General features: G+C 43.6%; 2 protein-coding genes and 1 pseudogene across 3 annotated transcripts; 2 read left to right on the top strand and 1 right to left on the bottom strand.

The window, feature by feature from the left end:
- Window positions 1–384: 384 nt before the first annotated feature.
- Window positions 385–4,975, top strand: LOC311128929 (V-type proton ATPase subunit E 1-like). Its single transcript, XM_084161165.1, has 10 exons — window positions 385–512; window positions 616–677; window positions 1,382–1,447; window positions 1,754–1,863; window positions 2,149–2,215; window positions 2,340–2,429; window positions 2,907–2,975; window positions 3,090–3,184; window positions 3,366–3,453; window positions 3,726–4,975. Exons 2-10 carry the CDS (start codon window positions 645–647, stop codon window positions 3,786–3,788), a joined length of 681 nt encoding a protein of 226 aa, XP_084017291.1. The 5' UTR covers window positions 385–512; window positions 616–644; the 3' UTR covers window positions 3,789–4,975.
- Window positions 4,976–5,635: 660 nt separating this feature from the next.
- Window positions 5,636–8,494, top strand: LOC311129446 (adenosine deaminase 2-A-like; annotated as a pseudogene). The gene is made up of 9 exons: window positions 5,636–6,014; window positions 6,134–6,351; window positions 6,480–6,690; window positions 6,831–6,958; window positions 7,094–7,184; window positions 7,351–7,459; window positions 7,608–7,765; window positions 7,965–8,167; window positions 8,395–8,494. The product of its transcript is annotated as an adenosine deaminase 2-A-like (transcript).
- A 367-nt stretch (window positions 8,495–8,861) lies between these two features.
- On the bottom strand, window positions 8,862–13,375 carry LOC311129258 (putative polypeptide N-acetylgalactosaminyltransferase 8; the record flags this gene model as incomplete). The annotated part of the gene is made up of 12 exons (XM_084161551.1): window positions 8,862–8,996; window positions 9,170–9,334; window positions 9,489–9,584; window positions 9,846–9,983; window positions 10,512–10,697; window positions 10,878–10,992; window positions 11,197–11,394; window positions 11,480–11,663; window positions 11,795–11,961; window positions 12,206–12,452; window positions 13,034–13,037; window positions 13,355–13,375. 12 exons carry the CDS (start codon window positions 13,373–13,375, stop codon window positions 8,862–8,864), a joined length of 1,656 nt encoding a protein of 551 aa, XP_084017677.1.
- Window positions 13,376–26,003: the final 12,628 nt, after the last annotated feature.

Below are 26,003 nucleotides of genomic sequence, written 5' to 3'. Positions count from 1 at the left end.
CAATGGATCAGACTAGATTCGCGTTAGCCCCGCCCACTGACTTTGATGGGTCAGTTTGACAGTTTTAAGTAATTCATGAATCACTGCAATGCAGGATCATGAAATGTAAATGTAAATAGTGAAATAATTATATATGTATTTTACATAAAATGAATCGGTATTTGAATTAATTAATGATACATTTAATAACACATTTATGTATTTAATTCTAATTTTAATTAATTAATGACACATTTAAGTAATTATTTAATGGTGTATTTATTTATTTAATTGTGGCACTTTTAGTCCTCCATAGTATCCACTGCACTCACTCGTTTCTGTTAATATTTACCCCTAACCTAACGTAGCAGGCATGATATACAGTACCAGTGGTGTCTGCTCATCACACATCTTATTGGTGGGTGAGACCGGAAGTAAACATCATGTGACGTGGAAAATCAGCTGATCCAGCGTAGACATCTTTAGTCACGACTACAACGGTTAATTCATACATTCCTGGCTGTATTTCACTGGTATTTAATTAATTGATTGATACATCGCACTAAATAATTTACAATATTGTAAAGCAGGTTGCATTTATTGTATTGAAATCACGGTGTTTATCTTTTCTTCAAGGAAACAGAAGATCCTAGACTGCTGCAACCATGGCGCTCAGCGATGCCGACGTTCAGAAGCAGGTACATTGCAATTACAGCCTTTTAACCTTCACCCGTCTACCCATCTGCTGCTCTATTTAGGCCTTTTTTAAATGTCAAATTATAAATGATTGCAACAGTATATTTGTAAGGAGCAGAATTGTGATTGTATCATGCCAAGGCTGTCATTGAAAAAAATCTGAAATACTACTACTAAAATACAATCACAATGTCTAGTATGATTAGGACGTTTAATTGTTGATAAATTGAATTTAGACATCTAATTGCAAAATAAATTTACTCAGTGCTGTATTTGTGAGGGAGAGATGCAATATATGGTCACATGATGGGAAAACCCATGGTCAGCTGAGGAACTTGAGTGATCCTATGTCTGGGTGTCTTGTCTCACCAACCCTTCTCATGCACTGTATATAAAGTAGAATTGATTAGGAGGCTTCATACATGCATTACAGTTCCCTCTGTGGTTTATGGTTTAGAAACATGTTTTGTTAGATGAACATTACAGGGACAATTATGAAACAGAAATGTAAGCTAAACACCAGGCAGACATTCCACACCACATGGTGGAACCAAAAGACACAAGTTCATTAATGTACAGGGCAATGAAGCTTCCTAAGTCTGCCTCTTGACTCTCTTCAGTGTAAAACATGACTTGGAAAGCATGCCTAATGAGTCTTTTACTGTCAACTCCTCTCTAATTCACACTGTTCTATCCCCCTGTATAGATCAAACACATGATGGCCTTCATTGAGCAGGAGGCCAATGAGAAGGCAGAGGAAATTGATGCCAAGGTACAGTGCTCATTCACAAGTGACTGGCATAGTTCAGCACACAAAAATCCAGTGTGTGTTTTCAGCACACACAACCTCAAAAGATTTGCATAGGCACATTCAACTGAAATGAGAAAGCATGATCACTCCTCTAAGACATAATGAGAATTGACTAAATGAAAGCAAGTATTTTAGTTGTCCCCTTAACAATTCTACTGGTTCAATTCTTCTTAAAATGTATCCTCAGTAGTGAGGAAATGACCCTACCATCATAAAGACAGGGCCTCCTCATTGCATACTCTGAGTGACAAGTGTCTCCCCCTGCAGGCGGAAGAGGAGTTCAACATCGAGAAGGGCCGTCTGGTGCAGACCCAGAGGTTGAAGATCATGGAGTATTACGAGAAGAAAGAGAAGCAGATCGAGCAGCAGAAGAAAATGTAAGTCACTCTTTTTCTTTGCAGCTCAGGAAGTGTTGCTGCTAGTCTCTCAGCTCCCTCAGAGACTTCTTCAATCTCTTTTTTTTCTCTAAAGAGGAATTTCCATTTGTCTGACGCACAACTTCCTTTAAATCTTTTATATTTGAAATTTGAAGTCACATCCAACAGCTCCTCCATTGTAAGAAGCACAGTATATGTTACATTAGCTATAGCTTACACCTGCTTGGACTTGTGATGTGGTCCTGTGCCACAGGCTCTTGTTTACTTGCCTCTCTTCCTCTACAGTCAAATGTCTAACCTGATGAACCAGGCTCGTCTTAAGGTGTTGAAGGCTCGCGACGACATGATTTCAGTAAGTTTCATTTGTCTTGGCTGGCATATTGTTTTGTTCAAACACAGCCAGAGGCATGATGTTCTACTACAGCAACGCATTCTATGTAAATAATAGGCTAACCTCTCTCAATGTGTGCACTCAGGAAATGTTGAGCGAGGCGCGTCAACGGCTGGCCAACATAGCCAAGGACCCAGCCAGGTACCCAGCACTGATGGATGGGCTGGTTCTGCAGGTGGGGCCTTTTCTTTCTACCATTGTGTACAATAAAGTTGGGGGTATTCAATACTATAATCGCGTTAAGTTAAAATGGAAATAATAAAATACTTGTCACTGACACGGGTTTAGTGTTTTATTAGGATTCCCATTAGCTGTTGCTAAAGCAGCAGCTACTCTTCCTGGGTCCACACAAAACATCAAACATGACATAATACAGAACATTAATAGACAAGAACAGCTCAAGGAGAACTACATACATGTAAAATAAGACCAATAGAACCAAAAAAGGTCCTGTACTGACACAACGCTGAGAGAAACAGAGAACTATTACTATAGGACTACATTCATAAATTACATTTACATTCAGTAGCGTCTATCAGTTACACGCATATACATAGGCCTACAAGTTATTTAGGTCAAAGGCGTTGTAAGGTGTTTTTTTATTTAAAGCAAATGTTTTTCATGTGTCTGTTGCTCTGCTGTTGAATATCAGGGTTTCTATCAGCTTCTTGAGACCAAAGTGACCATCCGCTGTCGTAAACAGGACTTGCAGGTGGTTCAGGTCAGAATTAACTTTTTCACTCTATCCTAACAGTTAAATGTTGTTCAAGTGTATTTCTTTGTATGCTGGGTTGATGCATGATTCATATGATGTTTATGTTGAATTCCTATTCAGGCGGCTATCCAGAAGACCATTCCCATCTATAAAGCAGCAGTGAAGAACAATATTGAGGTTCGCATCGACCAGGACAACTTCCTGTCCCCAGAGATGTAAGAGGACAATCCCTTGTCTCAATGTGAACCCATTCATTTCAGATAGGTTTTACTTTGAATTAGTATTGATTGATTAACACGACGTCATATAATTTTTTTTTTCTTCTTATGTGGTCTTTCTAAGGTGTCAGTCAAGGGTTCATGAGTTAATTCAAAGATGTTTGTGTGTCTCCTTCAGTTCTGGAGGTATTGAGATCTACAACGCTGATGGGAAGATCAAGGTGTCCAACACCCTAGAGAGCAGACTGGACCTCATGGCTCAGCAGGTAAAGGCACAGGGACAGTCTCACAGGAACTATAGTGGCACTATGAACAGCTAGCACATCTAGTTAATGGACAGTTTGCCTATATAAACAACCAACAGTGTGAATATCCTCACATAAAGCTATCGGCTTAACACAATTCTTCAGATGTATAAGCTGTGTGAAGTTTTGCACATGATTGTACTGCAAATTCTCAGATATAGTTTGGCCCCTTACTCTGTGGTTTTTCATGAGGTTCAGCTTGGCACTAATCCAGTGTCTGTCTTTCTGCTCAGATGATGCCTGAGGTTCGAGTGGCTCTTTTTGGGCAGAACCAGAACCGCAAGTTTTTGGACTGAGTGTCGCCATCCATCATCTTGAAGAGGAGTTATTTATTTTTGTTGTGTGAAAGTTACCATTCCTGTGTCTGTGAGAATTCAAAAAATGCTGTTAAAAATCGAAAAGACACCGTTTGTCGTATTGTTGTATTTCTGTGCATCTTGGGACATTATAAAAGTTGAACTTCATTGCAGATGTGAGTAGGAGGAGGTACTTTTGCACAGTGGTAATGGATCTGCTGCTCCCCCTGGGGATCTTGGTTTACACACCGCGGTCATCTTTATTATGATTGGCTGGAAAGTAATCATTTCAGACTGATTGGATCAGACTGCATCAGCTACAATAGAGCCCAACAGAGGTTTCATAATACCTATAAAACCTAGCGGTCAAACAAGGAGATGGTTCCAATCGGTTTTCCACCATTCATTTTTCCAATAGGTGATTTTAGAAACACTTAAAATAAGGTGTGTGTTTTGTGTAGGCTTACCCTGGCGTGACGTTTTGATAACCGTGTAAATCTCTCTAGGACAAGGTCACTTTTATCAATGTATTTACCCCCCAAAAATAAAATGCTAATGTGGCTATAATAAAGAACTACAAATGCCATGATGATCTGGACGAAACTGCCGAATCGAGGCAAAGGTAAGAATCTCTAGCATTTTCAGATCTGAGAGTAAATGGAGCTGAATATATTGATAAAAGTCACCTTATCCGAGAGAGATTTACATGGTTATCAAAACGTCACCCCAGGGTAAGCCTACACAAAACACAGGCCTTATTGTAAGTGTTTCTAAAATTCCCTACGGGAAAAATTGATGGTGGAAAAATGATTGGAACCATTTCACTGTTTGACTGCTAGGTTTTATGGGTATTATGACACCTCCGCTGTGGGGCTCTATTGTAGCTGATGCATCTTGTATCAGTTCCTTATTTAATCTAATAACATCTTCCTCTCATGAAAATATTAATTGCATGGAGCATTGACTCACCCATAGCTATTTGCTCCCATCTATCACAATTAAAATGAAGTGATGCAGGAAAAACATTGAAGACCAACTATGTCCTTATTGAATCCAATTAATTTATTGATGTTATGTCTTTGCTGTTGTATCATGAAACAGAAGGAAGGGGGATGTCATTCCGTAAGGTGCTCCGTATGTATATGAGGATTGAAATGCATATTAAATTATACGTATGGTTATGTGTTTATTTTTTGCTTTATGTTGTTCATTTTGAGTCAAGATTTCCATCTGAAGAGGTTATATCGTGACAATATGTTCTAAAGTATAAATCGATAGTATCAGTTGCCGGCTCTTTTTTGACCTACACATTTTTTCTCTATCAGATTGTAATACAATGCATTTTTTTTCGACAAAGGAGTTGCACTATAGTCTCTTGTTATTTGTCCAATTGAATCATCTATGGTCCCTCCAGAGAATCTCATGACATGCTACATTTTTGGGCTGCATTCTGCTGACTAGCAACAGCCATTAAGTAAGTGGGCATAACACAATGGTATTGTGAGCCCATCAACTCAGACTAAATAGCATAGTACTGGGGTAGTTTATGTGAGAAAGGTTTACACACTTGAGAAGGAAAGAGTGAATAAGGGAAGAATACCTCACTTCTGTTGCTTCTCATTTGTAAGTATGCTTTATTTTATTAATGTAAATGTTATTTGCATTCAATTGTATGATTAAAATTGTATGATTATCTGAACATTCCTGTTCAGGGCTTAGAAAGGAACTAGCAGCATCAGCCTATAGGTTTACGGTAGTACCTTATGTTCTAAATTAAAATGTGTTCTAAATTACTATCTCTGAAAACCTCTGTGTTCATTGTTGAATTAAATCTAGCATTTAGTTCAATGAGTGGCCTCTTCAAGAAGGATTTCCACAGCCACTTCTTCCAATCTCCAATGACACTGCAGGACAATATGGTTTTCCCCTCTAGAGGGAGCTATACCATCACCCTCCAGTTGGCAGTTGTGATGTGCTGTGTGACTGTATGTGGCGGGACCCCTGACCCCCGTCAGAGGGAGACGATGATGCGCCAGGAGACCTCCAGGCAGACAGGGGGCCGTGTGCAGCTGACAGGGGCAGAGCAGTGGCTCGACGCACACCTTCACAAGCTAAAAGAACAAGAGATGGCTGCGGCCCAGTTCCCTCCTGCCATTCACTTCTTCAAGGCACGGCCCCTCATCCATAAGAGCCCCATCTTTAGCCTGCTGCAAAGGATGCCCAAAGGTAAGACAGTAATACAGTCCCACTGCCCTAGTGCAGCTGAGGAGCACCTTGGCTCACCTTACAAATATGTTTACCATCAATTTAACTACGGTTAGTATATTCTCTATTCTGGTTCACAGGGGCAGCCCTCCACATCCACAGCTCATCTCTGGTGAGTTGATTGGCTGGTGAAGAACATCACATACAGGCCCCATTGTTACATCTGCTTCACATGGGGCAGGTCTGTACGGTTCGTCTTCTCTAGTCGCCGGCCCTTCCCTACCTGGGACTGCCTCTACTGGCAACTGTTGAAGACCTTGAGAGCCAACATGGTGGATCCTACAGACTTTGACTACAGGTAGTCCACTATATCATCAAAGCCAAGCAATACAAATAGGCGTCTATGAATGAACACATGTAGTAGCAAAAATACAACTTTCTTATTCATGGAAGGGTAGTTTATTGTCTTTTTGGATGTTTTTCCAGCTTGATGCAGAACCTCACACTGTTCACTGATGATCCAGACACTACCTACCCGAGCCAGGACGCAGTGTGGGAGAGGTTTGAGATGGCATTTGTGGCCATAGCTGGGCTGGTCACCTACGCTCCTGTGTTTAAAGACTTTCTCTACAAGGGCTTAGAACAGCTGTTTGATGACAACATCATGTACCTGGAACTAAGAACTGGACTATCAAGGGTTAGTACTGTGGGCCTTAATCGGAAGTATAATGGGCAATGTAGTGGGCTGGAATTACATGTTACCTAGGCTATATGAGATACCTAGACATTTATTTTTCAAGGGTTTTTGGTGATGTTTTTATTCTGCATATCCTGCAGACATATGAGCTGGATGGAAGTATCCATGATAAAGCCTGGTCCCTGAGGACTTATCAGGAAGTCACTCAACAGTTTGTGGCTGAACACCCTGGCTTTCTGGGAGCTCGACTCATCATTTCCGTCCATAGGTACAGTACAGGGTTCAAATACTATTTATAATCATTTTGGACACTCTAGCTGTGCTTGATTGAGCTTGCCTGTTGCAATGAAAGCAATATAATTATGATTTCTGATGATTGGCACTGCCGTTGTGTGCACCTTAGGGTTCTGAGTGTGTCTGATGTCAAAGCAGCTGTAAAAGAGGCCATTCAGATGCAGAAGGATTTCCCAGAGTTTGTTGCAGGATTCGACCTGGTGAGAATTCTATTGAGGGGTTGAACCAATCATATGCCCTCTCATTACTGAAAATCAATACACAAATAAACAATTTCATGATTTACTACAATGTTTACATAATTATTTATTACATTGCATCTATTTGACACACATTGTAAAATGAACTGTTCTTTTGTGGTTTTAGGTTGGCAGGGAGGACAGGGGAAGACCTCTCTGGTTCTTCAGGGAGGCCTTATCTCTACCTGCAGAGCTTGGAGTCATGCTGCAATACTTCTTTCATGCAGGAGAGACTGGCAAGTATAGGATGATTGATTAAAACAATTGTGTAATCAACAAAAACAAATCACGGTATATACACATTATTGTGATGCACTTACAGTATAACGTGTGTGTGTGTGTGTGTGTGTGTGTGTGTGTGCGCGTGCATTTATACTTGTGCAGACCACGAGGGCACTGAAGTGGATGAAAACATTCTGGATGCCCTACTGTTCAACACCACACGTATTGGGCATGGGTACGCCTTGGCACACCACCCACTGGCAAAGGAGCTCTCCAGGAAGGGAAACGTGGCCGTGGAAGTATGCCCCATCTCAAACCAGGTAAATGCCACATTGTCTGTCAGTACTCATCATAATATTCCCATTGGTTAAATAAAAAAGCAGCACTGTAGGGTATTTCAGTTTGGGGACAATAAAGTTAATCTGAACTGAACCTCTAAATATCTCTGGTTCAGTTGTCTTTAGTCCACTGAGTTAAATCAGTGCTGATGTCTCTGAATCCCTGTGTGTCTATGACCAGGTGCTGAAGCTGGTGTCTGACCTAAGGAACCACCCTGCAGCTGTGCTGATGTCTGAGGGCCACCCCATAGTGGTCAGCTCTGATGACCCGTCTCTGTTTGGGACCACTGGGCTCTCCTATGACTTCTATGAGGTGTTTGTGGGCATCGGTGGCTTGAGGGCTAACCTGGGCACTCTGAAGGAGCTGGCCATCAACTCCATAAGGTGAGGTCAAGAGTTGTTTGGAGAATTTAAATGAAAGAGTATTTCATGTATCTCTATGGTATTACCTCTGTTTGCTCTGGATACTAACTGTTTAATCTCTCATGACAGACTGTTAACATAGCTAGCTAGCGTATGGGTGATTGAGTTCGGAGATTACCAACTGCTTAATTTGTAGTCGTGAAAAGCATGTGTTTGAGAAAGTTGTAGTTATATGTCCTCTACCATAGATATAGCTCACTGCCATCACAGCTGAAGGAGAGGGGGCTGGCCATGTGGCAGAGGACGTGGGATAAGTTCATCTCTGAGAACTCATATAGAAATCCCTGAGAAGTCAAGGACGGGACTTCTTCAAAACCACACTGATGTCAACTCAGCTCAATATGATGTCAATGCAGACAAATATTATATGACCCTCTTTGGTGAAAATCTACAGTGAATCAATAACAAACCACAAATGAGTGTAAATACAGAAATCATATTTATTATTTCTTTGCATTTACATTCAGGACCAAGGAAAACACAGCTCAATAGCATGCCACATTCTGTGAATAAACAGTACATCTGTCCCCAATCAACAGCTCACTAAGATCACACAGTCATCTCATTGCTGACCACCGATTGGCTTTTCAAAGCATGATAATAGCTCATATAGTCCTGCTGTATTGTCTCTGCTAGGCCTAACGATCTCAGTGTATCAGAAGTCTTTTATCAGATTCTGTATTTTCCAGTGCTGCCCACTGCACTCCTGAATGATGAGCTGGTAGTAGGTGTCGTCCCCTGGGGCAATCTCCAGACATTTCTTTGTCTGTCTGTTCTGGATGGCTTTTCCCTGTAAAATGTAAAAAACAGTCTACTGTACAACATCCCACAATAAAAACCACTAAAAAGTAAATTACAGTTCTTTTAGCCATGGTTTTGGGCATGTTGCTTTTGAAATTCCCTGTGTTTCAATATGCTTATTAGTATACATTTTCCTATTTTACAGAGTGTTGTAATCCTCACCTGTTGAAAGTCCCAGAGCATGTGGAATCCCTTCTGCTTGGCCACCTTGCACTCATACAGTCCTGGGGTTCGAGTACCAGTGTCCACCAGACAACGATTACTGTTGTACTTGTGAGACTTGATGCCTCCAATGTAGATCTCCCCGCTGGCTCGATAATAACAGTTCTGGACAGAGAGTATAGATATTTTGGCTTTTCTGAGTCTGTGGTATTGACAATATTTTGCATTGTGGTATGGGTTGAATCCCAGGTCTGCCATGGGATGGACCATATTATACATGTAGTTAAATAAAAAAATACTAAGCAATGATTCTACAAACCTGTGGACCATAATAATGGCATCCATATAAAATAGGTGTGTTCCCTGGAAATGGGCCTTGATCTATACAGAGATCCGCCTTCAGATCATTGACCAGCTGTTGATTTTATAGACAGAGATTAAACGGTTATAAAAGTGCAGATTATTATCCTGGTACAGTGTATACAGTATAGATAATGAATGTGTTATGTCAAGTATGAAAGTATTTATAGGTTTAAAGTGGGTAGTGTCTTGGTCGTGTAGTTGAATGAATAGTACATAATAGAACAGCAGACTGTGTGTGTGTGTGTGTGTGTGTGTGTGTGTGTGTGTGTGTGTGTGTGTGCAGAACAATGATAAATGTTTTAGCAACACTCACAGCTCCATAACCAAGCAAGTCACCCAGGGGGTCTAACATGGGATACACATTGTCCAGATACCACTGGAAGGGCTTGCAGTTCAGCCTCTTTCTCAACTTCTTCCTCTCTGAAACATCCCCAATGTCTATGCCATGGTCCTGTGGTGAGAAAGAGGAAGATTTCTAAATCAGAAACACAGGCCATGTGAGCAATCCACCTATTATCCATATTTGTTTTTATCTCCAGATATTTACATAGATCATACTTCAATATCCTTATTGTGGCATTGAATAATATAAACTTTTCACACATAGTGCTAATTCTGACTGTCTAGTCTTCTTTCAAGCTGCAATAACAACGATGATTGTTATTTTATAGGAGCATCTGAACAAAGCCTACTTTTTGAATTGTTTGTTCTGTACAGTACACTCTTAGAAAAAAAGGTGCTATCTGGAACATAAAAGGTTCTTTGGCTGTCCCCATAGGAGAACCCTTTGAAGAACCCATTTTGGTTCCATGTAGAACCCCTTTGGTTACATGTAGAACCCTTTTCACAGAGGGTTCTACATGGAACCCAAAATAGTTCTACCTGCAACCAAAAAGGGTTCTACCTGGACCCCAAAAAGGGTTCTCCTATGGGGTAAGCCGAAGAACCCTTTTGGAACCCTTTTTTTCTAAGAGTGTACCTTCAGTGGGAGGTTCCAGGCGATGTTGACATTATGTTTGTATTCATCCATCCAGACCTCAGCCACTCTCAGAGCATTCCTCTTCATTGTAATGCTCAGGTCGGGGAGATAGGGTTTATGGGCCCTCTCGATGTGGGCTATTTTAGAACAAGGTATAACCTCAATACTTCCCCCACACAGCCACACCTAGGAAAACCAAACACCAAGAGAGAAGGAAGAATTTATAGATATGGACTGAAGTGTCTAGATGTTGGCTCTAGATTGGTTTGTTCAAACTGAATGAATCAAGAACAGAAAGTAATTCTGCAAACACAAGTCTGCTTTGATTTCAAACATTCATTTAGCAACTGTAGCAGAGGGGCTTACCCGGATGCCCAGTTCAACATTTTCACCTCCATAGATCTTCATACCACCGTCGAGAGCACCAATTTCCCCAAAGAACAGCCGATCAACCACTAGTATGCCCATAATGGAGGGGCTCCTGACAAACATACAGTACAAATCATAGTAATTTCTACACTGGGAGAAGTGACATTCATTTTATTGAATAGATAACGTAAAATAATATTCCAGGTGTAAATATTAGGTGAGATTTTCCTCCCAATGCCGTGCTTTCCTTATCGCCTATTCAAACAGACTTGTGAAACTGAACTATCATCCTATGATGAAATCATGAACAACTCACTTTCCTGGCTGTGACTCGTCTTTCAAGGCATACCACTCAGGTCTGAAGGACTCGTACATACACCACAGGGCCCAGTCAAAGGCGTCTGCAGCAGGCCCATAACGTGTGACTGTCAAGTCATCGAAATTGACTTTGTCAAACACCGGTGTCAACACCAACGTGCGGTCCTCCTTTATCCGAGATAACAGAGGCTCCACCCTGTTCACACAAACACAGACTGAAAATACCATGTTGGGAGGAGGGATTCAAAAGCATATTTTATAACATAAACCATTTAGACTACCATTCCACATGGACCTCTATGTGGGCATCCAAGATGGCCACCACATCTTCTTCAGCTTCTCTCCACCCTGAGAGGCGGGCCTGTGTGAGACCGAGCTGCTCTGAGTGTCTCACTCTCTTCACCAGGCCCGGACGCTCTTCATGGATGAAGCTGATGTAGACATCCAACTTCTCCTTTAGATCCTCTGTGAAAGCAGACACTTGAAAATCAGTGAAACACAACAAAAGTTGAAAGCCACACCTATGTTCAATCTAAATGTTAACAAATGTAATTTCAAATGTTTCTATGCGTAGAGAAGAGACCAATTAGGCGAACCATTGGGGCTGTGGTCATCCACCAGTATGATGTCTTTGAGCAGGCGTTGGGGGGTCTTGTCCATGATGCTGCGGACAGCTCTCTTGATGATGGACAGTGCCTCGTCCAAGTAGATCAACACCACGCTGATGGTGGGCAGGTCATGGGGATACTGGTGATTAGCACACCTAACAGGCACAACAAAACATTTGGTCGACCTCATATAATTAATTCACTTCACCAAAGCTGCTGTTTCACTCTTAAAGTTATTGTCAATTTCAATGTCATTCGTCAAACTGCATTAAAAGTGCTGGAGATGGAATTGACCTCAGATGACCTCGGATGCAACAGACTGTGGTTAGAATTCAGAAGTCTTGAGTTATACATAATTTCTTGTGTAGAGGTGGGGGAGAGATGAGGAAAATGATTTACTTAGGATCGCGAGTATCAGGGATTTCCCTGTTCAGGGGTAGTCTGTCACTCAGGAAGGCGTTGTATCCATACGTCTGAAACAGCCCCTCTGCCTCTTTCTGCTCCTCCTCTGAGAGCTCATCACCCCAGCTTGTAAACAGAGCTGAGTTGGGGTACAACTTCTTCACCACCTTCCTCTCCTTCTTGACCTCGGGAGCTTTCACAGCCTGCCCCTCTTTCAGACTGATCCCTTCGTTGATTGTCTTCACTGTGGACACACATGACAGCTGTTCATCAAACTGTAATAAGTGTGTTAAGGCTGCCGGAATCAACATGAGTCATCCCTTTTCATACAAACAGAGCATGACCTCATTTACATAGCTTCAGTAACTGTTTGCATGTGTGTTTACAAAAAAAGTTGATTAATAATGTTTGATCTGCTTTGGAGAATTGTTTTTTGTAATAGTAAACAATGTGGCAAACTTGGCACACAGCAGTTGGTGGATCAAATGTTGTGCAATAAGCAACAGTGTACAGGATTAAATAACAATCTAAAATGATTATGGGCATATTTTATTTAATATTTTATTAGTTTATTTAAAACCCTTTATTTAATTGAGAACAAATTCCCTTTTACAATCATCACTGTGAAGTGTGAAATAACTTCCTGGGATCAACTCTACATGTAGGCTCAGGCTAGATTCTAATGTGATCTAAAATCCTCCCCTCTAAATCTGCCCTACCATCTAGAACAGTGGTAGACTGTAGTCCAGGTACAGTGTGTGGACAGAGTTACTGGCATTTCTCTTCCAGGTAAGTCACAGTTAAATGAAGGAGATTGAGACTCACCTCGCTGAAAGGAGGGAGGGGTGATGTAATAGGAATTTCCAGGTGAACAAAAGAGAAGATCAGTCGCAGAAAGTCAATCAAAAATCTAATTAGTTTATTACAAGTTGCAACAGGGAGAAACCTCCAGCCCAGAAGCAGAGAACATGTCTAACTGGCCTTCTCTGGGAACACCCTTATATCCTAATCAGCATACAATCTGTAAACACCAACCTGAGAGGCTTGTAGGAAGTCAAAACAGAAAGCAGTGACTTTGTCAGCTGCTACAGAATCACAGTGTTTCACACAATGCAATAATAATCAGTGTATCCTCTGTCCTTGTACCTCCAGTCTGGCGGCAACCATATCAGCAGCTATGAGTTTAATCCATAAAATACAGCCTCTAGTCTAGTGCCAATCAACCCGAGTGTTACAAACAGAACACTGGAAATCACGTGCATAACAGAAACTACAAATATGCTAAAATGGTATCACTAAATTAAATATGAACTTTAGTCATCTTAAATATTCCCTGGCTGGCTGGCACTCAGTGGGTGTGAGTTTCTTGTTACTTGCCTCCCCTAGGCCAGTGGACCTCTCCCTGCTGTCAATCACTCACTGTCCCTGGTCCTGGAGTTTGGGTCGATATGACAATTAGCAATTGTCATATCCATAATGTGTAAAACACAGTGCGCTATTCTGAGGAAAAGTCACAGTCACTTATATTTGCCTTTGGCCCATGAATGTTTACCTTGTAACTTTATATCACTTTGTCCTGAAAAACATAAACTAGGCTATAATGAGATACATCAAACATGGTGGACACTGATGTAGATGAAAACATTCAGGATGCCCTAACGTTCAACACCCAACGTATTGGGTATGGGTATGCCTTGGCACACCACATACTGGCAAAGGAGCACTCCAGGAAGGGAAACGTGGCCTAGAAGTATTACCCATCTCAAACCAGGTAAATGCCACATTGTCTGTCAGTACCTGTAATAATAACTAATTCATTTTGATTCAATTAAAAATAAGCACTGTAGGGTATTTCAGTTTGGGGACAATAAGGTTCCTCTTACAGTGGGGAAAAAAAGTATTTAGTCAGCCACCAATTGTGCAAGTTCTCCCACTTAAAAAGATGAGAGAGGCCTGTAATTTTCATCATAGGTACACGTCAACTATGACAGACAAATTGAGAAAAAAAAATCCAGAAATTCACATTGTAGGATTTTAATGAATTTATTTGCAAATTATGGTGGAAAATAAGTATTTGGTCACTTACAAACAAGCAAGATTTCTGGCTCTCACAGACCTGTAACTTCTTCTTTAAGAGGCTCCTCTGTCCTCCACTCGTTACCTGTATTAATGGCACCTGTTTGAACTTGTTATCAGTATAAAAGACACCTGTCCACAACCTCAAACAGTCACACTCCAAACTCCACTATGGCCAAGACCAAAGAGCTGTCAAAGGACACCAGAAACAAAATTGTAGACCTGCACCAGGCTGGGAAGACTGAATCTGCAATAGGTAAGCAGCTTGGTTTGAAGAAATCAACTGTGGGAGCAATTATTAGGAAATGGAAGACATACAAGACCACTGATAATCTCCCTCGATCTGGGGCTCCACGCAAGATCTCACCCTGTGGGGTCAAAATGATCACAAGAACGGTGAGCAAAAATCCCAGAACCACACGGGGGGACCTAGTGAATGACCTGCAGAGAGCTGGGACCAAAGTAACAAAGCCTACCATCAGTAACACACTACGCCGCCAGGGACTCAAATCCTGCAGTGCAAGACGTATCCCCCTGCTTAAGCCAGTACATGTCCAGGCCCGTCTGAAGTTTGCTAGAGTGCATTTGGATGATCCAGAAGAGGATTGGGAGAATGTCATATGGTCAGATGAAACCAAAATATAACTTTTTGGTAAAAACTCAACTCGTCGTGTTTGGAGGACTAAGAATGCTGAGTTGCATCCAAAGAACACCATACCTACTGTGAAGCATGGGGGTGGAAACATCATGCTTTGGGGCTGTTTTTCTGCAAAGGAACCAGGACGACTGATCCGTGTAAAGGAAAGAATGAATGGGGCCATGTATCGTGAGATTTTGAGTGAAAACCTCCTTCCATCAGCAAGGGCATTGAAGATGAAACATGGCTGGGTCTTTCAGCATGACAATGATCCCAAACACACCGCTCGGGCAACGAAGGAGTGGCTTCGTAAGAAGCATTTCAAGGTCCTGGAGTGGCCTAGCCAGTCTCCAGATCTCAACCCCATAGAAAATCTTTGGAGGGAGTTGAAAGTCTGTGTTGCCCAGCGACAGCCCCAAAACATCACTGCTCTAGAGGAGATCTGCATGGAGGAATGGGCCAAAATACCAGCAACAGTGTGTGAAAACCTTGTGAAGACTTACAGAAAACGTTTGACCTGTGTCATTGCCAACAAAGGGTATATAACAAAGTATTGAGAAACTTTTGTTATTGACCAAATACTTATTTTCCACCATAATTTGCAAATAAATTCATTAAAAATCCTACAATGTGATTTTCTGGATTTCTTTTTCTCATTTTGTCTGTCATAGTTGACGTGTACCTATGATGAAAATTACAGGCCTCTCTCATCTTTTTAAGTGGGAGAACTTGCACAATTGGTGGCTGACTAAATACTTTTTTCCCCCACTGTATCTAAACTAAACCTCTAGAAACAGTTGCTACCCACTGGGCACACACTGGTTGAATCAACGTTGTTTCAATGTCATTTGTCAACGTATTATGACGTGGAATCAACGTGGAATACACAGTGGATTTGAAAAAAGTTATCAACCAGTACGGTTTTCATCTTATTTCAACCAGCATTGTAAACATTGAAATGAGGGTAAAATGTCAACTGAAATACATTGACTTAACCTGACTAAGAGGTTGTTACATCAATCTAATTTCAACATAATCATCAGAACTACGTCTATGTTGAAATTGCGTTGAAAAGTTCAGGTAGAAACATCATATTCTGTTATATTGGGGGGTTGAAATTATGTTGAATTTCATATTTCATTATACATACACTACCGGTCAAAAGTTCTAGAACACCTACTAATTCAAGGGGTTTCTTTATTTTTTACTATTTTCTACATTATAGAATAATAGTGAAGACATCAAAACTATGAAATAACACATATGGAATCCATGTAGTAACCAAAAAAGTGTTCAACAAATCAAAATATATTTTATATTCTTCAAAGTAGCCACCATTTGCCTTGATGACAGTTTTCCACACTCTTGGCATTCTCTCAACCAGCTTCATGAGGAATGCTTTTCCAACAGTCTTGAAGAAGTTCCCACATAAGCTGAGCACTTGTTGGCTGCTTTTCCTTCACTCTGCAGTCCAACTCATCCCAAACCATCTCAATTGGGTTGAGGTCGGGTGATTGTGGAGGCCAGGTCATCTAATGCAGCACTCCATCACTCTCCTTCTTGGTCAAATAGCCCTTACACAGCCTGGAGGTGTGTTTTGGGTCATTGCCCTGTTGAAAAACAAATGATAGTCCACTAAGCGCAAACCAGATGGGATGGCGTATCGCTGCAGAATGCTGTGGTAGCCATGCTGGTTAAGTGTGTCTTGAATTCTAAATCAATCATAGATATCACTAGCACTTTAGATGCTGCTGCTGCCTATAGAAATCACTGGCCACTTTAAGAAATTGAACACTAGTCACTACTAATGTTTACATATCTTGCATTACTCATCTAATATGTATATACTGCATTCTATAATAATCTACTGTATCTTAGTCCATGCCGCTCTGACATTACTCGTCCATATATGTATATATTCTTAATTCCATTCCTTACTTAGATTTGTATGTATTGGGTATATGTTGTGAAATTGTTAGATATTACTTGTTAGATATTACTGCACTGTCGGAGCTAGAAGCACAAGCATTTCGTTACACCCGCAATAACATCTGCTAAACATGTGTATGTGACAAATAAAATTTGATTTGACAGTGTCACCAGCAAAGCACCATCACACCTCCTCCTCCATGCTTCACGATGGGAAACACACATGTGGAGATCACAAAGACACGGCGGTTGTAACCAAACATTTCAAATTTCGACTCATCAGACCAAAGGACAGATTTCCACCGGTCTATTGTCCATTGCTCATGTTTCTTGGCCCAAGCAAGCCTCTTCTTCTTATTGGTGTCCTTTAGTAGTGGTTTCTTTGCAGCAATTCGACCATGAAGGCCTGATTCACGCAATCTCCTCTGAACAGTTGCTGTTGAGATGTGTCTGTTACTTGAACTCTGTAAAGCATTTATTTGGGCTGCAATTTCTGAGGCTGGTAACTCTAATGAACTAATCCTCTGCAGCAGAGGTGACTCTGGGTCTTCCTTTCCTGTGGCGGTCCTCATGAGAGCCAGTTTCATTATAGCGCTTGATGGTTTTTGCGACTGCACTTGAAAAACTTTCAAAGTTCTTGAAATGTTCTTAATTGACTGACCTACATGTCTTAAAGTAATGCTAGACTGTCATTTCTGTTTGCTTATTTGAGCTGTTCTTGCCATAATATGGACTTGGTCTTTTACCAAATAGGGCTATCTTCTGTATACCCCCCCTACCTTGTCACCACACAACTGATTGGCTCAAACGCATTAAGAAGGAAAGAAATTCCACAAATTACTTTTAACAAGGCACACATGTTAATTGAAATGCATTCCAGGTGACTACCTCATGAAGCTGGTTGAGAGAATGCCAAGCGTGTGCAAAGCTGTCATCAAGGCAAAGGGTGGCTACTTTGAAGAATCTCAAATATATAATATATTTTGATTTGTTTAACACTTATTTGGTTACTACATGATTACATATGTGTTATTTCATAGTTTTGATGTCTTCACTATTATTCTACAATGTAAAAAATACAATGTAAAAAAACTGAGCAGTCTGGGGAGAAGGGCCTTGGTCAGGGAGGTGACCAAGAACCCGATGGTCACTCTGACAGAGCTCTAGAGTTTCTCTGTGGAGATGGGGAGAAACTTCCAGAAGGACAACCGTCTCTGCAGCACTCCACCAATCAGGCCTTTATGGTAAAGTGGCCAGACGGAAGCCACTCCTCAGTAAAAGGCACATGACAGCCCGCTTGGAGTTTGCCAAAAGACACCTAAAGGACACTCGGACCATGAAAACAAGATTCTCTGGTCTGATGAAACCAAGATCGATCTCTTTGGCCTGAATTTCAAGCACTACGTCTGGAGGAAACCTGGCACCATCCCTACGGTGAAGCATGGTGGTGGCAGCATCATGCTGTGGGGATGTTTTTCAGCGGCAGGGACTGGGAGACTAGTCAGGATCGAGGCAAAGATAAAAACATTATTCATCAACTATTTTTTAAACATTTAAAAACAGTGACTGAAGCTATCTAAATAAGTTAATGCTCTGTTTGTATCAAAAGGAGTGACTCCTGGCAAAAATGTCTAAAAACCTGTTTTCACTTTGTCATTATGTCATCATTTGATGAGGAAAAAATGTAATTTAATCAATTTTAGAATAAGGCTGTAACGTAACAAAATGTGGAAAAAGTCAAGGGGTCTGAATACTTTCCGAATGCACTGTATGAGTTGGAATTATGGTTCATTGTTTAGCTAGCTAGCTACATGTCTAAACGAAAGACTCCATTTTGCAAGAGAATGATTACATGAAGCATCAAGTTAGCCAGGTGTGTTTGGGGGTGATGACGACCATCTATTGTATTTCATGAATATGTGTACATGACTAGACAATAGTGACCCATCCACTTAGCTAGATGTGGCTGGGGGGTGGTTATAGCATAGGGCGAAGGTTCAGCCTAAGCACACAGCCAAGAAAACGCAGGATTGGCTTCGGGACAAGTCTCTGAATGTCCTTGAGTGGCCCAGCCAGAGGCCGGACTTGAACCTGATCGAACATTTCTGGAGAGACCTGAAAATCGCTGTGCAGTGACGCTCCCCATCCAACCTGACAGAGCTTCAGAGGATCTGCAGAGAAGAATGGGAGAAACTCCGCAAATACAGATGTGCCAAGCTTGTAGCGTCATACCCAAGACGACTTAAGACTGTAATCACTGCCAAAGGTGATTCAACAAAGTACTGAGTAAAGGGTCTGAATACTTATGTATATGTGATATTTCCGTGTAATCTGCTTTTATACATTTGCACACAAAAAAAGTGTTTGCTTTATCATTATGGGGTATTGTGTGTAGATTGATGAGGGAAAAAAACAATTTAATCAATTTTAGAATAAGGCTGTAACGTAACAAAATGTGGAAAAAGTGAAGGGGTCTGAATACTTTCCGAATGCACTGTACAGGCCTATATAGAGATGTCCTAGCCTACCTCTTTCAGGTAATACATTCAATGCAGTATTAGCCTTATATTTAGCTAATGAGTGATGGGTTATGAGTAATAAGCTTCTAACTTACATTTACATTTACGTCATTTAGCAGACGCTCTTATCCAGAGCGACTTACAAATTGGTGCATTCACCTTATAGCCAGTGTGATAACCACATTACTGGGGGGGGGGGGGGGGGGGTAGAAGGATTACTTTATCCTATCCCAGGAATTCCTTAAAGAGGTGGGGTTTCAAGTGTCTCCGGAAGGTGGTGAGTGACTCCGCTGTCCTGGCGACATGAGGGAGCTTGTTCCACCATTGGGGTGCCAGAGCAGCGAACAGTTTTGACTGGGCTGAGCGGGATCTGTGCTTCCGCAGAGGTAGGGGGGCCAGCAGGCCAGAGGTGGATGAACGCAATGCCCTCGTTTGGGTGTAGGGACTGATCAGAGCCTGAAGGTACGGAGGTGCCGTTCCCCTCGCAGCTCCGTAGGCAAGCACCATGGTCTTGTAGCAGATGCGAGCTTCAACTGGAAGCCAGTGGAGTGTGCGGAGGAGCGGGGTGACGTGAGAGAACTTGGGAAGGTTGAACACCAGATGGGCTGCGGCATTCTGGATGAGTTGTAGGGGTTTAATGGCACAGGCAGGGAGCCCAGCCAACAGCGAGTTGCAGTAATCCAGATGGGAGATGACAAGTGCCTGGATTAGGACCTGTGCCGCTTCCTGTGTAAGGCAGGGTCGTACTCTCCGAATGTTGTAGAGCATGAACCTACAGGATCGGGTCACCGCCTTGATGTTAGTGGAGAACGACAGGGTGTTGTCCAGGGTCACGCCAAGGCTTTTTGCACTCTGGGAGGAGGACACACCGAAGTTGTCAAGTGTGATGGCGAGATCATGGAACGGGCAGTCCTTCCCCGGGAGGAAGAGCAGCTCCGTCTTGCCGAGGTTCAGCTTGAGGTGGTGATCCGTCATCCACACTGATATGTCTGCCAGACATGCAGAGATGCGATTCGCCACCTGGTTATCAGAAGGATAAGATTAGTTGTGTGTTGTCTGCGTAGCAATGATAGGAGAGGCCATGTGAGGATATGACAGAGCCAAGTGACTTGGTGTATAGCGAGAATAGGAGAGGGCCTAGAACTGAGCCTCTGTCTCTTGCGCAATACGCACACACCTGTGCTCCGCTGGCCTCTCTCTGTAAAAAAGGCTCCTTAGCACTTGGAGTCCCATGCAGGAAAAGCTAGACTAGAATTCCTTGCCGGACATTCTTTTTTTAGCATTTATTATACCAATAGACTATTTGAAGAGGGACGCAAGCTCTTGTTTGGTGAATGTTAAATAAAGACGCCAATAGAACTCACGGGTAGTTTGAAAGAAGAGCGAACACCCGATGGCAGTTAGGCTATAGCAGTTATTTATTCAGACCCATAACCATTCAATCCTTGTGAAGAGAAGTGAAAGCCTTCTTTATCTCATTCTAGTCCTATATCATTCAAGCATATCATTAGAATGATGAAAATAAGGACAACACACTTTACAGTGCTATGAAAAAGTATTTGCCCCCTTTCTAATTTTCTCAACTTTTGCATATTTGTGATACTGAATGTTATCAGATCTTCAACCAAAACCTAATATTAGATAAAGGGAACATAAGTGAACAAATAACACAACAATTACATATTTATTTCATAAACAAAGTTATGCAACACCCAATTCCCCTGTGTGAAAAAGGAATTGCCCCCTTACACTCAATAACTGGTTGTGCCACCTTTAGCTGCAATGACTCCAACCAAATGCTTCCTGTAGTTGTTGATCAGTCTCTCACATAGCTGTGGAGGAATTTTGGCCCACTCTTCCATGCAGAACTGCTTTAACTCAGTGACGTGTGGGTTTTCAACCATGAACTGCTCGTTTCAAGTCCTGCCACAACATCTCAATTGGGATTAGGTCTGGACTTTGACTAGGCCATTCCAAAACTTCCAATTTGTTGCTTTTTAGCAATTTTCATGTAAACTTGATTGTGTGTTTTGGATCATTGTCTTGCTGCATGACCCAGCTGCGCTTCAGCTTCAGCTCACAGACGGATGGTCTGACATTCTCCTGTAGAATTATCTGATACAGAGCAGAATTCATGGTTCCTTCTATTAAGGCAAGTCGTCCAGGGCCTGAGGCAGCAAAGCATCCCCAAACCATCACACCACCACCACCATGCTTGACCTTTGATATGATGTTCTTACTGTGGAATGCAGTGTTTTGTTTTCGCCAGGCATAATGGGACCCATCACGTCCAAAAAGTTGACTAAAGTTTGCCAAAAAGCACCTGGATGATCATCAAGACTCTTGGAAGAACGTTCTATGGACAGATGATTCAAAAGTATAACTTTTTGGACGACATGGTTCCAGTAATGCCTGGCGAAAACCAAACTCTGCATTCCACAGTAAGAACATCATACCAAAGGTCAAGCATGGTGGTGGTGGTGTGATGGTTTGGGGATGCTTTGCTGCCTCAGGACCTGTCAAGTCTGGGGTGAACCAGGGGCAATATCTGTTCTTAGTTCTGCATTTTTTGAATGGGGCATGCTTATTTAAGATGGAGAAGAAAGCACTTTTGAAGAACATCCAGGCATCCTCTACTGACGGAATGAGGTCAATATCCATCCAGGATACCCGGGCCAGGTCAATTAGAATGGCCTGCTTGCTGAAGTGTTTTAGGGAGCTTTGACAGTGATGAGGGAGCTTTGACAGCAACTCCCCTCCAAGTCTCCGACCACTACTTTGTATCCTTTTCTCTCTCCCTCTCCTCCAACACTACTCACTCTGTCCCTACACAGATGGTAATGCGCCGTCGCAACCTTCGCTCTCTCTCTCCCGCTACTCTCTCCTCTTCCATCCTATCATCTCTTCCCTCTGCTCAATCCTTCTCCCTCCAATCTCCTGATTCTGCCTCCTCAACCCTCCTCTCCTCCCTTTCTGCATCCTTTGACTCTCTATGTCCCCTATCCTCCCGGCCGGCTCGGTCCTCCCCTCCAGCTCCGTGGCTTGATGACTCATTGCGAGCTCACAGAACAGAGCTCCGGGCAGCTGAGCGGAAATGGAAGAAAACTAGACTCCCTGCGGACCTGGCATCTTTTCACTCCCTCCTCTCTACATTTTCTTCATCTGTTTCTGCTGCTAAGGCCACTTTCTACCACTCTAAATTCCAAGCATCTGCCTCTAACCCTAGGAAGCTCTTTGCCACATTCTCCTCCCTGCTGAATCCCCCCCCCCCCTCCTCCCTCTCTGTGGATGACTTCGTCAACCATTTTGAAAAGAAGGTTGACGACATCCGATCCTCGTTTGTTAAGTCAAATGACACTGCTGGTCCTGCTCACACTGCCCTACCCTATGCTTTGACTTCTTTCTCCCCTCTCTCTCCAGATAAAATCTTGCGACTTGTGACGGCAGGCCGCCCAACAACCTGCCCGCTTGACCCTATCCCCTCCTCTCTTCTCCAGACCATCTCCGGTGACCTTCTCCCTTACCTCACCTCGCTGATCAACTCATCCTTGACCGCTGGCTATGTCCCTTCCGTCTTCAAGAGAGCGAGAGTTGCACCCCTTCTCAAAAAACCAACACTCCCGATCCCTCTGAAGTCAACAACTACAGACCAGTATCCCTTCTTTCTTTTCTCTCCAAAACTATTGAGCGTGCCGTCTTTAGCCAACTCTCTTGCTATCTCTCTCAGAATGACCTTCTTGATCCAAATCAGTCAGGCTTCAAGACTGGTCATTCAACTGAGACTGCTCTTCTCTGTGTCACGGAGGCTCTCCGCACTGCTAAAGCTAACTCTCTCTCCTCTGCTCTTGTCCTTCTAGACCTGTCTGCTGCCTTTGATACTGTGAACCATCAGATCCTCCTCTCCACCCTCTCCGAGCTGGGCATCTCCGGCGCGGCTCACTCTTGGATTGCGTCCTACCTGACCGGTCGCTCCTACCAAGTGGCGTGGCGAGAAGCTGTCTCCGCACCACGTGCTCTCACCACTGGTGTCCACCAGGGCTCAGTTCTAGGCCCTCTCCTATTCTCGCTATACACCAAGTCACTTGGCTCTGTCATATCCTCACATGGCCTCTCCTATCATTGCTACGCTGACGACACACAACTAATCTTCTCCTTTCCCCCTTCTGATAACCAGGTGGCGAATCGCATCTCTGCATGTCTGGCAGACATATCAGTATGGATGACGGATCACCACCTCAAGCTGAACCTTGGCAAGACGGAGCTGCTCTTCCTCCCGGGGAAGGACTGCCTGTTCCATGATCTCGCCATCACGGTTGACAACTCCGTTGTGTCCTCCTCCCAGAGTGCGAAGAGCCTTGGCGTGACCCTGGACAACACCCTGTCGTTCTCCGCTAACATCAAGGCGGTGACCCGATCCTGTAGGTTCATGCTCTACAACATTCGGAGAGTACGACCCTGCCTTACACAGGAAGCGGCACAGGTCCTAATCCAGGCACTTGTCATCTCCCGTCTGGATTACTGCAACTCGCTGTTGGCTGGGCTCCCTGCCTGTGCCATTAAACCCCTACAACTCATCCAGAATGCCTCAGCCCGTCTGGTGTTCAACGTTCCCAAGTTCTCTCACGTCACCCCGCTCCTCCGCACACTCCACTGGCTTCCAGTTGAAGCTCGCATCTGCTACAAGACCATGGTGCTTGCCTACGGAGCTGTGAGGGGAACGGCACCTCCGTACCTTCAGGCTCTGATCAGTCCCTACACCCAAACGAGGGCACTGCGTTCATCCACCTCTGGCCTGCTGGCTCCCCTACCTCTGCGGAAGCATAGTTCCCGCTCAGCCCAGTCAAAACTGTTCGCTGCTCTGGCACCCCAATGGTGGAACAAGCTCCCTCACGACGCCAGGACAGCGGAGTCACTCACCACCTTCCAGAGACATTTGAAACCCCACCTCTTTAAGGAATACCTGGGATAGGATAAAGTAATCCTTCCTAATTGTCCAGGCTAGAGGTGGCTGGTAGGTAGTGCAGGCCACAGACAGTGGTGAAGACTGCTAAAGGTGACTAATAGCAAGTAGCTAGTTAGCTGGCTAGCTGGCTAGTTTCAGCCATAGGTTCTTGATAAAAATAAATAAATAATAGAAACCGTTCCACATTGGATGAGGTGGGTTGCAGGAAAGTATATTTAGTTAAAGGATGGAAATTGAGATATATACGAAAAAAAGAAAAATAACTGGCTATTTACATGAAGACACAACAGAATACACAACCGCACTACTACGCCATCTTGGATTAAGGACACACGACTGTTCTATCGATCTCCTGCCGGGTGCCATGCCCACACAAGGGCGATTGTTTTCCTTGTCCCGGCCGGAGATGCTGGCAATGAGGGAGTATATCGACGAGGCACTTGTCGAGGGTCACAGCCGTCCCTCTACCTCACCCGCGGGCGCGGGCTTCTTCTTCGTTGGGAAAAAGGACGGTGGGCAGTGGCCGTGCATTGATTACCGGGCAGTCAACGACATCACGGTTAAGAACCTCTACCCACTCCCCCTGATGACGACGGCATTCGAGTCGTTGCAGGGAACCCGGGTCTTCACCAAGCTGGACTTACGTAATGCCTACAACCTGGTGAGGATTTGGCAGGGGGATGAATGGAAGACGGCATTTAACACACCCAGTGGGCATTACGAGTACCAAGTCATGCCGTTTGGTCTAGCCAACGCGCCTGCGGTGTTCTAGGAGTTGGTCAATGACGTATTCCAGGACCTCCTCGACTACAGCGTCTTCGTGTATTTTGATGATATCCTCATATTTTCGAAGGACATGAGTGAACACCAGCAGCACGTTCGGCAGGTCCTCCAATGCCTTCTCTGTCAGCAGTTCTACGTCAAGGTGGAGAAGTGTGTATTCCACACTGAGACAGACTGCTTCCTGGGTTTCATCGTCACCCAGGGGGACCTACGGATGGACCCGGCCAAGGTCAGCGCGGTACTGGATTGGCCCCAGTCCTCATCCCTCAAGAAACTACAACGGTTTTTAGGGTTGGCTAATTTTATAAGCGATTCATTCGCATTTTTAGCTCCCTAGCCGCTCCCCTGACAGACCTCACCCAGATGAGTGTACGCTCCTTCGCCTGGACTCAACTCGCGCCAGGCCAGGTGGGCGTTGTTCTTCACCAGGTTCTGGTTCACCATCTCATACCGTCCGGGGTCTAAGAACACCAAGCCTGACGTGCTCTCCCGGCAGTTCGACCCCATGGACCTGGTGGAGAGGGATGACCCCATTGTCCCCAACGCCCTGATTGCTGCCCTAGTTTCTTGGGGAATCGATAGGCTGGTCAGAGCAACGCTACTGCGGGAGCCTGATCTGGGCGGAGGTCCATCGGGGAGGATGTACGTACCCAAGGCGGCGCTCTCGCGACTGCTTCAGTGGATGCACGTGTCCGACCTCACCAGCCATCCGGTGGGTGCCAGGACGTTGGAGTTCCTGCGTAGGAGGTTCTGGTGGCTATCTATTGAGGGAGGTACGCGCGCCTTCGTGGCTGCTTGCCTGGTGTGCGCGCGCACGAAGAGCTCAAATCAGCCCGCGGCAGGGCTGCTCCTCTCCGACCTCTGCCTATCCCCAAGCGCCCCTGGTCC

This window comes from Coregonus lavaretus, assembly GCF_964263955.1.
Source record: "Coregonus lavaretus genome assembly, chromosome: 5".
In the NCBI taxonomy this organism is placed as follows: domain Eukaryota; kingdom Metazoa; phylum Chordata; class Actinopteri; order Salmoniformes; family Salmonidae; genus Coregonus; species Coregonus lavaretus.
The sequence above is the reverse complement of the archived record's forward strand: the minus strand, read 5'-3'. Positions and strand labels throughout refer to the sequence as shown.

Excerpts from the sequence above, each read along its gene's own strand:
- LOC311128929 (XM_084161165.1), top strand. The coding sequence starts at position 645 with ATGGCGCTCAGCGATGCCGACGTTCAGAAGCAG. Across the intron at positions 2,216-2,339 it reads CTCGCGACGACATGATTTCA|GAAATGTTGAGCGAGGCGCG; the intron begins GTAAGTTTCATT and ends GTGTGCACTCAG. Across the intron at positions 3,185-3,365 it reads AACTTCCTGTCCCCAGAGAT|TTCTGGAGGTATTGAGATCT; the intron begins GTAAGAGGACAA and ends TGTCTCCTTCAG.